The sequence below is a fragment of the Vidua chalybeata genome, chromosome 1 (assembly GCF_026979565.1).
Source record: "Vidua chalybeata isolate OUT-0048 chromosome 1, bVidCha1 merged haplotype, whole genome shotgun sequence".
NCBI classification, from domain to species: Eukaryota; Metazoa; Chordata; class Aves; order Passeriformes; family Viduidae; genus Vidua; species Vidua chalybeata.
Window position 1 is genome coordinate 79,453,391 of NC_071530.1, and position 13,879 is coordinate 79,467,269.

The 13,879-nt window shown below is 37.6% G+C and overlaps 1 protein-coding gene across 1 annotated transcript in view; it reads right to left on the minus strand.

The window, feature by feature from the left end:
• Nucleotides 1–13,879, minus strand: part of TRIO (trio Rho guanine nucleotide exchange factor) — a 244,332-nt gene that overhangs the window by 156,244 nt on the left and 74,209 nt on the right. The window contains exons 3-6 of the mRNA XM_053931605.1: nucleotides 13,105–13,219; nucleotides 9,576–9,768; nucleotides 8,431–8,943; nucleotides 5,226–5,348 (exon numbers count right to left, since the gene is read on the minus strand). Coding sequence (XP_053787580.1) covers nucleotides 5,226–5,348; nucleotides 8,431–8,943; nucleotides 9,576–9,768; nucleotides 13,105–13,219 — 944 coding nt within the window. The remainder of the gene's footprint in view (nucleotides 1–5,225; nucleotides 5,349–8,430; nucleotides 8,944–9,575; nucleotides 9,769–13,104; nucleotides 13,220–13,879) is intronic.

A 13,879-nucleotide genomic window follows, 5' to 3' on the forward strand; every position in this document is an offset into this window, starting at 1 on the left:
TTTTTGAAGCAAGAGTAAAACTGTCAGTTTGGGAATACAAACTTCAACGATGAGGGCTGCAGGACAACTAAAGGTAAAACCTGATCTATTCCCTTGAAAAAATATAAACTTGGCAACATCCAAGCTGCAATTAAGGAAAGTGTTTAACATTTTTTTCAACTACAAGGATTCTCTAAGTATTCTCAGGTAACCATTTAATCATTGCTATCAGCACTGAAACACGTGCAATATAATTTCACTCCAACATTCTTCAAATATCTGATTTCTTTCCTACATATTTCACAGTGGACCAGAGGAATCTTACTACAAGACTGTATAGTCCCACACCAGCATTACTTTCCTTCCTCCTTTACATTTCACTCACCTTTACTTAATCATAGTAAATGCCCATGCCTTCAAACTCTCCCTACAGCCACATCACTTTCATGTATATGTTTCCCATTACAGCACTACATATGGGGCTCTAAACTGGACCTAGTTCTCTAGTAGGACCAACTGAATCAGAGCATTTTCTTTACAAATCTGAAGTTCAGCCACCCCAATAAGTACCAAGAGTGAAATAAGATTTGCTTCTTTTCAGTAACACCACTGTCTGTTCCCTTAGTTTGTGATTCATAAACATGAACGTACTTGTTGCTGTATTAACACCTCAGTAACTGACTGCTTTTTAAAATCTGTTTACTTGCTCCTTCCCTCTTAAGGATTGCATAGTTAGCCTGTTCTCTTTAGTCTTGCTGACTTTGGAGTGCTCTTCAGAAGCTGAAAATAGCCTGAACTCATTTTACCTTTTCAGTCTATTCTCAGGCTGGTGGCATCCAGACATTGTGTCTAAGCGTTAACTGTTCTGGCACCATAAAGATTCTCTTAGGGATGTACACCTGTGGTCTTGCTCTCATTTGCCCAAATCCTGAGAACCAAGGGCAGTCTAGAATTCACATGCTGCTTATGTCTATCTCAAGAGACAAATCTGTATGGTTACAAAAACACATATTTAAAGTAAAAAGAATCTCAGGGATGAAATATGTCAGTGGTACAAAGGAGGAGGAAAAAATTACACTACCTATAAGCTGATTTTACCTCACCTGACTTTCTTCATGTTTTCATTTGTACCACTATCTATGGTTGGATTTGAGCAAGACATCTTTTTAACTGTTAACTCTGCAAACCTAGGGATATTCAATCGTTGTGCTTATACTTTTATTTTAACATGCCAAAGCTCTCACTAGTGTCATCTCTGACACTGTCTTATTGGAGAGCATTCAGGATTTGATTACTACCTGGGTAAAATGGTTTAGTGTATGCAAACAGCCTGTTCTGAGAACATTAATCAACTTAGCAATACGCCAACAATTGAGATAGGAGTTTTTGGATTATAGTTAATAAATGTAACTTCTACTCATGGTCCTATCAACAGTGAGACAAGAAGCAGTCATAGCACATCCTTTAATAGTAGCATGTGTCAGCTTTCTCCAAACAAAGTTTCATTTTGCCTGCATCACTCTTCAAGCATTTTAACCCTCCCCAGTACAAGAAGAGGCACAGTTAAACAGTAATGAAAGCAAGGCCATCTGATCTAGCAAAAAGAGAAGAATATGTTCAAACAGACAACATCCTCCTCCTTACTCATATTTCATGGGACTTCTTGTGTTCCTTGTGTCTCAGCAGATGTATAGAAAATGGCAGGAAAAAAAGTGGACAGACACATAATCAGTCTTTTCCACTCTTGCATGCAAGACAGACTAATCGTATCATTATGGGTACTTTATTCTTGCAGTTTAAAAACTCAATACATAATTTTTGTACTTGTAACTCCTATGCTGCCTTATTTGAAAGTTTCTCCCTTAAAAGGTACTAAAAATTTGTTTTGAGAAGCGAAGCATTGGTTTAGTCACCCAAATAGGAACGTCAAGCTGAAATACTGAGCAATACAGAGTATTGCTTAACTCAAATAAATCTCAGGACTTGACAACAGCAATTTACTGTTGCTGAAAGCAGGCCTTTAAAATTGTACTGAAAATCCATCCTCATTTTCAGAGAGCAGAATTACTGCGATTTTGTTTTTCCCTACAGTTATGGAGCATGGGATCTTGCTCTATAAAGAGACAGCCTTGACTTTTATCAGTGCACAGCTTCTCAAATTCAGTAACAGGAAGTCACACACCTATCCTTTCTACATGTGAACTACCCTTCAGACAGTAGCTCCTTTAGCCACATCAACCTGTGTGTTAATCCATGGTAACCATATATATGTCTCTCTTTAATGCACAGCACTACACCATCCAGCTTTTCTCTAGGACACATTTATTGCAGCGAGAATCAGTCTGTGTATTAAGCTTAAGACTTGAATGAACTTATTCCTGTTACCTTGAGAAGTGCAACCACATGAATGCACAGGATTCCTAGATATACCATTTGCTAATGAAACTGGTGAAAGTAAAGTTAAATGTCCCCCCTGGATATATCCTTACCTTTTTGTTTTATAGTATTTGGTTTACACTTCCAACTATTTTGTGTTCTTACTAAAAACCAATATACTAAAAATGGCACAAAGCCATTACAAGAAAAATAATAATTAAAAAAAAAATCAGCAAATCCTCTTTGTCCTTGATGTAAATAACTCTTGTTCGTGACAGGAAATAAGTAGCCTTCACAATAGTTTACATCCAGGTGGCTTGCTTCAGACTGGAAGGCCAGATCAAAATTTTGGCATCTCACCCAAAGGTTGTCACTCTTTCTCAGCCAAGTTTGGCATAAGCAGCTGCAGAAGTTGCCCTCCACCTCTTGGAAACAAACTGCTTCTTGGGAAGGAAGGGGACAGGAGAGACCCAGCTATTGACAGAGGGTAGCACCTGCTGTGGGGGGGGGAGCATGTGCCCTGCAACAGCCACAATGTGCTGGGAAAAGCAGCTGCAACATCAATTATCAGAGTTAAGCAATAAGCAAGTGCAAGAGGTTGCATTTAGCTGCTTAAGGAGTATTTATCCTTTGAACAGTTCTTCCCTACCTCAAGTGAGCCTAAGAAAACTGACTAGAAAGCTATTAAGGTCCAGTTAGGTTTAGAATGAAAAGCCTTAAAAATCTCCTGCAATAAATAAAGCTTATACAAAGTCTTTCTCCCTCCTCTATTCCATCCAAATGAATCACTTCACATGGCTGTAGATAGGTTAAAAGTTAAATTTCACTTCTGGTGTTAAGAGTACTCACACAAGACACCTTAAATCCACTTTGATTACTGAAGAGTTACACTGACAGGAAAAGTGAACAAACAGCAACTTGAACAAACACAGAGCCTAGGTGGAGAGTGGTCAGGAAGAAGCTGAACATGGTTGCAGGACTTAAGACTGCCCCACATTTTTCCAGTTGAAAGCTAATGAAAAATAAAGCCTGCCAAAATTCAATCAGTTCACAACATTTTTTATGTCACATTCAGTTTAATCTTTGCCCCTAATCTATATGAAAGGCTTTTACCATTTAACCAAATAAAACCCAGATAATCTGAGTGCTGCTTAAATCAAAACCGGGGACCAATCATACTGAATCTACATTTTCCTATTCCATGGCAGAGAACCCCTGCCCCTGGGGGGGCTATGCTACAGAAAAAAATGCAGCTGGTTTTTACCCTTTCAAATGTTTGGATAGCTTAATTTGCCCCAAATTTAAGCTGCTCCTTGAAAGCTTTAAGAAAACATTTTGCAGGCTGAGAAAAAAAATCCCCTGTAATTAATGCATTTGACAACTAAAGGCAAAGGAGAGATTAACAGGAAAAGACTAATAGCAAACACAGAGCAGGAAGGATTATGCTGCATCGCTCAAGTGCTTCCTACTGTTGATAGTATCTTAACAGTCTAAAAGAAGGGAAAAAAACAAAAAAGTCATCCAATTTGAAGAAAATACTACAACAGTGACTAATATGAGGACAGGCTTACAGAAGAATTTAACCTTTAGAATACAATCCCAAGAATTGTCTGGAAGGCCACTCAAAATCACTAAGTTGCAAAAGTCATCTCATGTCAATGACACCTACTGTCATCCTGTGTTTCTTTCTGCTCTACTTCATATGCAGAGCAGTGAAGAACAACAAGGTGCTCCATAAGGCACCAATTCCCCATGCCGTGAACCAAACCTAATGGTCAAAACCATATATTGATGTTACATAACTTAATTGCCAAGTTGACCAGCATTTTCTTTACTATTTTCAGAAAAGTTCATATTGATTTTAATTCTTTTAAACTTTTGGAAACAGAGCTGAGTTGCAAAAGAAGAAAATGTGCCTGCTCTAATTCTATCTTCTACTATCTTACCTCCAGTTACACCATACACAAAAACTGCCTTACTAGTCCTTCCATTACTTCTGCAAGACACAACCTAGGTAAGTTTATTTTGCCCCTTTCCTGTTCTACAGAAAAACCCTGTTGCAAGAGTTCATTATTTCAACCACACTTTAATTCAATTCCCACCCTTGGACGGCCAAGAATGTTAATTTGTAACAAGAGTGGTAGTGTTCTTCCTTCATTGATCTAACAAACAGGAACTGGACTTAGGCCCAGACTCCCAAGGTTATTTAAACACCTACAGTGTGTTAAGGATCTAAAATGTACTTCAGAATTTTGTTCCCATGTTCAAACAGCAATTCATGAAACTGAAAGTAAATAGCTTTCACTCACTGCCAGTTAAAATACAATTTTTTTTTACAGCCTACTGATCATACCTGACCAAAAAAAAGTCTTAGCCTCATTCTGCTGTGCCAAAAATGAGAAGTATCTTCTTGAAACCATGGAGAATTATTACACCTGGCTCAGTTACTTCTCAGAACTTTTTGCCCGAGTTGAAATTTCTTCAGAAGATCCCAAGTACTATTTCTTTCAGAATGGAGAGCTAAAATCTGTATTACACATGATTCTCTGAAATTTTGTACAAGACCCAAGGTAGTACTCAAAGACACATCCCAGGTTCTAGAAGCTTGGACACTTATATTTGAGAGGTGCTGAGGTCATGTTGAACATTGCCATTTGTCAAAACAATTTTGTTGCTTTATCACAGTTCCTCTGTACCTGATCACCCTTTATTTTCCTCCATTGTGTTTTATAACCTCACTGCTCGAAACTAAATTTCCACTACTTGTTAAAGAAGGAATGATCTGTGTTTATGCCCTTACAAATTCTACCTTAACACAGCACAAACAGACAGCACATTTGTGCTGTCTGTGCAGGGAGGTCTGTTCTTACCATGCAGTTCATGGCAAAGTGATTGTGCTGTGTCTGAAGTTCCATCGCGTGGGGGTGACTGGTTCCAATCTCTGTGTAGCTGTTCAGAAACAGACCTTTGTTGTGTGTGATCCAGTCAAACATCTACACAAAAATATTAAGGAAAGAAGAAAGTTCAATAATTTGTTACGGCAGAAATCATGGACAAGTAATGTAAGATACCTATGAACACAGAATACAGAGTCTAAGGCCATGAAAATTAACACTCATGCTCTTTCCATTGTAAGTTACTGTATATTTTAATTTGATCATTGCTGAAACCTGTCTTTTTGGATCAAACAGCTGAGGCTGTTACTGTTATCTCTACTATAGGTGTTTATCTCAGCAAGCTACAGTAATGTGATAATCACAAACTTCATTATTACAAAGAAGCCATAGTAAACAAACAGACTTGGAGCACAGCCCTGAGTTGCCAAGCTTATACATTCTCTAGTGTCAGCACTTATTGACATCAGCAGCTTAGTAGTTTAGAATTAAAATGGCAACTCATGGAAATTAAATATAAATTCTTTCATGCTGATCAAGTACTTCAGCAGTGGGTTTAATATTTTTAGTTTTAAGTGTACTGTAGATTTGAAAACAAATATTCTATTTCTAGATTAATTATTAAGAGTACATGTGAGCACAGAGTTACCTTTCTCCAGAAAAATTTAAGAATAATCTTTAAATATGCTTGTTTTTAAAAAGAAAAAAGGAATATTTTAATATTTAAAAAAAGTTTAGGAGAGACCTTATATGACAATGGCCATCAATGAAGGCACACATGTATGTTAACAGTGGCACTGGAAGACAAAGTTTTCAAAGACCAAGCAACACAGCAAAGAGCTGTTTAACACCCCACCTGCTCACAATGGTTTTGAAATCTTTGCTGTATCTCAGTAAAAGAGACACACCACCTGCTCCCTGGATAAGCTGAAATAGATTGTCCAGGAAAAAACAGTAGCAGTAAGCAGTAAGTATTCATTTAAAGATCTTTCCGAATATGCTGGCTAACAGAACAACATTATCAAGTCCAGTATTTGTCCCAAGTCCACGACAAACTAAACTATAAGCAGACCACAATATGGTAAGAACTGTAAACCAAACTTTTGAAGTTTTGATAACTGAAAAAGTTGATCATATACTCTTAAAATTTAAAGCTTTTTATCTAGAACTCAGTGAAAATGTGTTAGAACATTATTCAAAACAGACACTGGTACTGCTTGTGACCATCCTCCTCTAGCTCACTTGAAATTGCTGCCTTCAGACACTTAAAGGACAATTCCAATCAGATTCCCTCCCACCTTGTCTTGTTTTTTGTCTTCTCTTCTTCTGAACCAGTCCAAATTTCTTGCACTGAATTGAGCAAGTCCTCCAAAAGGAACATGTTTATTTCTCCCCATGCAATACCCTTTTCTCTTTCCAACAAAGATCCCATCCTTTCCCACATTTCAGTAAAATACAGACATACACTGATTAAAAAGTCATGAGCTGTGAAATCTAATCTGACACAAGCAGTAAAAATACAGGCTGCAAGTAGATTGAGGCAAGGGTCTTAATCCACAAGTGAGCTGGGATATTACACAAACCGTCTTTTCCATCTTTTTTACTGGCTAATGAGAAAAAAAAACTGTCCCAGATACAATAGCTGCTGTCAACCTCATTTTGAGGTGCCTAACACTTCCCTTTCGAAAGAAAGATGTGTTAATTTAATATAGACTTATTCCTGGAATCAGAAACATAGAAACTGATAGGAGCTTCTACAACCATGTGGCAGGACAGAGGTCATTTCTACAGGCTCAAATATTTCACAAGAAGTTTGTTAAAGCCCAAGTCATGTAAGCAATTTGATAAAATATGAGAAAATTAACAAAATGTATTTTGACGGTGCTCACATGGTACTGAAAGATATGCTATAATGCAGAAAAACTAATGCTGTAATGAAGTGGCTGCAAGGTTGATAAAATGCATTTGAGTCTGAAAGAGCAACACTAGAACAACAGCTTGCATAATTTTCTAAATCATTTTAGAAATAGATAATAACTTCATCTTTTTTCCAGCTCTCTACATGTCCCTATTATTTTCAGCTATACCCATCCAGTAAACATTTGCTTTAAATGGTACTTAAAAAAAAATATTTATTTTTTAAACAGAGCAGAAAACTTTACAGTAGTGTAGAGAAAGTCACTGAGCTGAAATTATGAGTGTAAGGGGCAAAGAATACACAGGAAGAAGCAAGAAGTGAAGAAGTTAAGTTTTTATATGTTTGTTCTGCTTTTACTCTTTCCTATGCATCTGCTAGTGACAGCTGCTGGAAAGCAGAATACTGGTTTAACATGGACCATTGGTCTCATGCATTTCAGGCAATCTTATGTAAAATACTTCAAGAAATCTGAGTACTTTAAGCTCTGACAAAAAAACATACTTACCACTTGACTGCATAGTCTAGTTACTATTACTCCCAAAGAAAAAAATCCCCACCCTTCCTTAAGGCTATTTGTTCCATGGTAACAAGTCAATAATAAGTGATTGCAAAACCATTCTACATAAAAATAGACCTAATTTGAGCTCATCTAAAAGTGATCTGCCTGCCATACTTCCTCTTCAAATTCCATGACAATCAAGTGCTTTCTCATTTGAAGGGACTGCTTAGCCCAAAACATTCTGAAATCACTCAGTTCCCTGTTAATGACATATGCACTGTCAGAAGAGATACATCAGTTTTTAGCCTGGGACTTCAAACCCTGCATCAATGAAGCAGTTCCCCATGTCAGCCTCTTCAGGCTTTGTTGACTGCCTGTCACTCACTTCTCAAAGATCACTCAAAAGAAAACCAGTGTAGTCCGTAATCATCTGTATTGATAAAATATACAGCATTCTCCTTTATTTGATGCATGCAAAGGCATCTGTCTGGAACAAACGCTTAATAAAATATGCACTTTGAAGTCACTAGCAGTTACAATTTTCTTTGGTAAGAGCTTCTGTGCTCCTTACAGCTTAGAAGTACTATCCCATGCCTCTTACTCCAGAAGACCCTGAGTGCCTCTCAATCAAGAAGTCCCTTATTTCTCATTAAAAGGCTAGTGATTAATTTCAAAGACAAAAATTATTATTTTCAGCTACTCTTGGTACTTCTTTCAAGTCCGTCAAGTATCGGCCATTTATAGTCTCCTCGCTCAATCCTTACCTTTTCAGCATCCTGCTCAAACAGCCTGAGCTGAAAGCATTGGTCCAATTTCAATTTCCGTACATGCCACATCTGATGCAGATGCTGCCGTGTTGAGTGCAGCCTGTCCAGCATGGTGGACACTTTGGGTAAAAGGTTCTGTAAGTCTGCATTCCCTGACCCAGAGTTCTTTTTGGGAAAGCTATCGCTGCTCTGTATCCGCTGGAGCAGCTTTTGTCCTTCCACATCAAGGTCCTCGATAGGGGCCTTAATGACTTTCTTTTTTAATTGTGAATGCTCCTCTATCATATTGCGAGCACCTTCCAGGTCCTGAGGCATTTCCTTTTTTGACAATATATCTTGCAGCTCCTCCAGTCTGGACAGCATATGGGTTGCATTGCTAATGTAGTCCTCAAAGGCAACTCTGATTTCTATCCACTCCTCATGGTTGTACTCCAAACAGCCATCAAATTCTGGGGTTAGCTGAGAAGGATCAACTACTTTGGTAAGGCCTTCCAGAGACACCATATTTGTCTAAAAAAATAAAAATAGAAAGAATACTGTTACTGAAATGAATTTGAAATTTCCTTTCAAGATTTTGCTTTTCTTTTTGTTAATTTTGTTAATTTTGCTCATGAAGTCCACACAACAACTTTTGTCACGCATTTCACGTATCAATTCTGATCAGCAGAAGACAGAAGGTCTTGCAGGTATTTTCCCACATTTCTTTCTTACCTCACTACATTTAAGAACAAAACAGCAACCAGTCTTTCAATTACTGTTTTAAGTTTTGACTTTGTGTATTGCAAAGCTGCAGGAGGAAAACAGGAAGGTTTATTCAGCTGATTTCCTCTGGATTCTGGAGATATCAATATTACCATAATGCAAACTAAGATAAAGAGACAAAACCTAAGTTTTTATCATTTGGAGGAAAAACCTAATTCAATCTTTCTTGAGCTTACAAAAAGAATATAAACAACAACATACACAATTACTTAGCCTAAGTACATGAAGCACACCACATTTCTTCTAGCACCATTGGTCTAAAGTACCTCTCCTTCCAGCCAGAATATAATTTATCTGAGAGTTTTCAAGGTGCTGATCATTAGTGAGAACATTTAAAACCACATAATAAATCTAAATTTGTATACCATAGGGGAAATTACCTCAAACTCAAACTTAGAGCTGCCAAAGTTAGTCCTCTGTTTCTGCCAGAAATTGTCTGGCTTGATTATCAGTGCAACATGAATACAACATGGAAAGGATTCCTGTAAAATCTTCAGCAGAGGCTTTATGGAGTCCCATTTTGACCCACGCATATCTACAATGACGGTGAATCCTCGTTTACATACTTCCTCACTGCAGAAAACAGAAGGAAAGGTTATCAAGCAAGTGTTTCAATTTCCAACACAACACTCTACTGCACCACACTGTCTAATGAACGTGGTCTCCTCAGGGTCTCACTGCTGACTAGCTGACCATATACAACAGATCTCACAACTCTCTTAAGATGCTTCTTTCACCCCCATGCCAAACTCCTTGTGGGGGATAGCTTTATATCTGTTGCTGATCTGATATTCTGCCATTATCTTAATTTTCATTTTCACTGTTTATATGCATGATGATTCATCATCCAGTCTTGTTTCTCCCTCACCTTACACATACAGTAAACCTACCATTTCGTAAAGCAGCATTATCTAATACATTTTAAATTTACTCTTCAGAACACACACACACACGTATTTGACTAATGATAATATTCATGTCTAATGATTGAGGGGATCCTCTAAAAAGACAGAAGATGGCAAACTGTTCTTACCTACCACTTTGCAACTTTTTCAAACTGTCTCAGATTTAGAACCATTTTATCTGAGAGTTAAGAGTCTGTAGAGGAAAGACACCCATTTATTGACAATTTCTTTTGTAACAGGATTGATTTTTGAATAGTTAAAGGACAGCAAAGTATTTTATGGTTGTGAAGAAAATCACATCAATATGTTTCTATAAAATTTAAGCTTAATTTTGCTGTCCAAAAGTTGACAGACCTTACACTCAAATTCTCTGTCATTCCCTCTGAGAATGGAAAATTTAATTTATTTTCATCAATATCTTCCGTACATTTAGTTCTTGCCACTGATCAAAAGTGACAATCACCACCACCACCAGAAACTCTGATTTTCTTCCAGCAGAATTTGCTACATGACCTTGTAGTATGACCAGAGGAAGGAAAGCATTTCAAAACCAATGCATCATAGCCAAGAGACTATCAAAAAGGACCAAATGTCCATAGTTTGAGTATGAGTCACTTTCAGGGATGTGACTAATTCAAATGTCATTCTACAGTTCATGTGGTTTGGTTTTTGGAGTGTCCAAGAGGCAGGGAAGCTTCACTGGCATATTTTACTCAGTCTTATTAGCTACATTGCAGAAAGATGGATTATGACTGATATAGGAGATCTGGAAAAAGTGGTAACATGGGTTCCTCAGAAGGGGAAGTTTTATTTTCCTTTGAAAAGTTTAAAGCTAGGGAAAAGAAGAGAGAATAAACATCCCACAACATTTTGAAAAATGAATTTATCATGATAAATGCTGGCTCTCCCACCTGCCCATAGGAATGCCAAAAATGGCAATGGCAGAAGCAAAATATATTAAAAGTAACTAGCTTGGCATACATGTAGGCATACAACATAACAATTTTCTGACCATGGTGAAAATGTTTACTAAAATCCTCACAGGATTCAAGGAAAAAAAAAAAAAAACAACTACTGTCTTAAAGATAGACCCATTACTGAAAGGTCAAATGGCAGTAGGAGCGCTGCTCAGCCCATCCCTATCCTATTGAACTGAGGATTGCACAGGGAATGCTTGCCACTAATTCACAAGGCATGCATCTACTGGGGTGTCCAAAGTAGGCCCTCAACGTGTGATACAGTACGGCTCTGTGCTCCATCATGGAGCCACATCACCTCACACAAGCTGAATTTCTTTTGGCCAAAGATCACAAGAATTGTTCTAGGGAGTCAAGGTCATGTATTGGTAAGTCTTAACTACACTAAAATATCTGGCCCACTCTGCGGTGATGCCATAAGTTTAGTTGTATTTTTAAATCAGATAAATTGTAAAATCAGTTAAACTGTGAGATTGAGTCAACCTAAGCTTTTAGATCTCTTGCCAAACAACTGATACCTGTGATTCTTCAGCTACATCAAGTAACAGTACTGCAACAAATAACAGACAACCCAAAAGTTCAGGGATATTTGTACCAATTGAGACTTCTAAATAGCTAGAGTTGCATAATCAGACCCTTAAACCTGACTTGTATGAAAACAAGTCATGCTTTTGATAAAGCTCCCTTTTATTCTCAAAAGTTTGCCATGCTTAAAGAGTATAAAACATGCACTGACTTTCTTTTAATTTTAGATCTATTGATCTAAACTAACTAACATACACCTTTTGCCAAAGGAAGACTGTTTCTTGCCCTAATTACCTCTAAAAAAATTCTTGGACACATGTTGATGCCTATTTATCTATTAACTTCTCTAGTAACGTGAAGCTCCAGATGGCTAGAATACATCTCACCATTCAAATCTGAGAGTAAAAGTTTCAAGCCTTCTTCCTGTTCTCCTTTCTAAGTCCCCAGAGTCCCTCAGTTAACTTCGCAAAAACGAGGCCATGTATTCTCTCAGACAGATGCCTGAAGTTACTTTTATGAAACCACCTTTCTCAGTCAGAAACTAGTATTTGATTACATCAAGTGCAAAGACTCTCAGTAAATTAGCACATTACACAAATATGGAAGATACTGCACTCAAGGATGTTGTCCAAGGAATTTCTTTCAACTGTAATGACAACTGCTGCTTGTGGTCATAGATAAAGCACAGTCAGCATTGCTCCAGCAAGCAACAAATGCTGGCAGGTTCCAAGATAGAACTAAAGTCAGAGTCTTAGGATCATTTTTATTCCCAACTTGATTACTACAGAAAGCTAAGGAATATGAAGGAACGTTTTTTAGATACATACAAAATACATAACTTTTGTTTGAAGCATCTCATATATATATACAACTTTATATATATATATGGGAGTGTATATATGCACACACACACTAGCACTGGATTTGACTTCTGCCAATTTATTTAAACAACTCACTGCATTTCATAGGTTGAATTGCTGATAATGCAATGATATCAGTACTTCAACAGATCATTCCACAGGTTTATCTGAGACCTTTACAAGCAATTTCTCATACCTTTCTCCTGGTTATTTCCATGCTGTATTGGGACACTATGACTTACCTAACACAAATAAGAGTTAGGAGTCCTGTGCTAACTGCACTCCACACAAGGCATATGGAGAACAACAACCAGCATGTTTCTAATTATTGATGTACTGAAAGTCTTTGAGCTGTATTTTCAGTCTTCAACACAGCAACACCAATGTGGCATGGCAGTGCCATTTCTGAGACACAAACTACTTTTAGCTAAAGCACATCAGCCCTTCTGCCAGCTGCCTTCCTTTTACAAGGCAGAGTAATTATTTCTCTTCCAAAAAGCCATTTGAAAATAGCAAATGACAAAACTTGGTATTGATTTGCTGATGTTATTAACTCACTCAGTCTGCTAGCTTGTGGGAGTACTGCAACATAATCCATTTATTTTGTTATACAGCCTTAGAGGTTAACAGATGATCGCTTACCTAGGAATACACGCTAGATATGAAATTAGTCTTCTAAGGTCTTCTTGCCGTATTCTGTCGTGATTACTACGAGCTGGAAATGTTAGAATGGGACCTCCACGCTTATCTCTGCCACCTGAAAAATTAAAAATGTTAGAAGACCCCACAGCATAACATAAAATTAATTATTTTTAGCAGAACTAGTCTTCTGTATCTACTTTTAAGAAGTGATTTCAACTTAAATGACAACATTGTCATTTTGAGACAAACTTAAGATTACATTTTGGGAGTATTGATCAGCATATTGCCACAATTCCTACAGTGAAAAAGCAAATGCAATAAAAAAAATTGAAACAAAGAATAAGCAGAGCATTGCACTTAGACATTACATTCACCTTCAAGTTTGACTGGTAGTGTGACATCTCCAGCAAAGGCACTCTGTTATGTATTTAATTTTTGACTCAGCAATTGTACAGGTTTAATTTAAATACAGAATTATGCTACTTTGTAGGCAAGTATTTAGATGATATGGCAGCAGAGAGCACAGCTGTGGGAGATGTGCCCAGGTAGAGGAGCTCCTCCGCTTAGTGACAGAGCTCAGGGAGGAGGTGAGTAGGTTGAACCCAGATGGATCACTGTCATAGGAGATTACCTTCTGAAGGAAACAAAGGCCCAGTGTGCCAACTTCTTCAGGAAGTCTGCTGCCTCCCTGAGCCCAAGGTTAAAGATGTGATGAGAAAGCTTTCTACCCTGGTATGGCCCTTGGGAAAAATCCATTATTATTAACCCATACTTC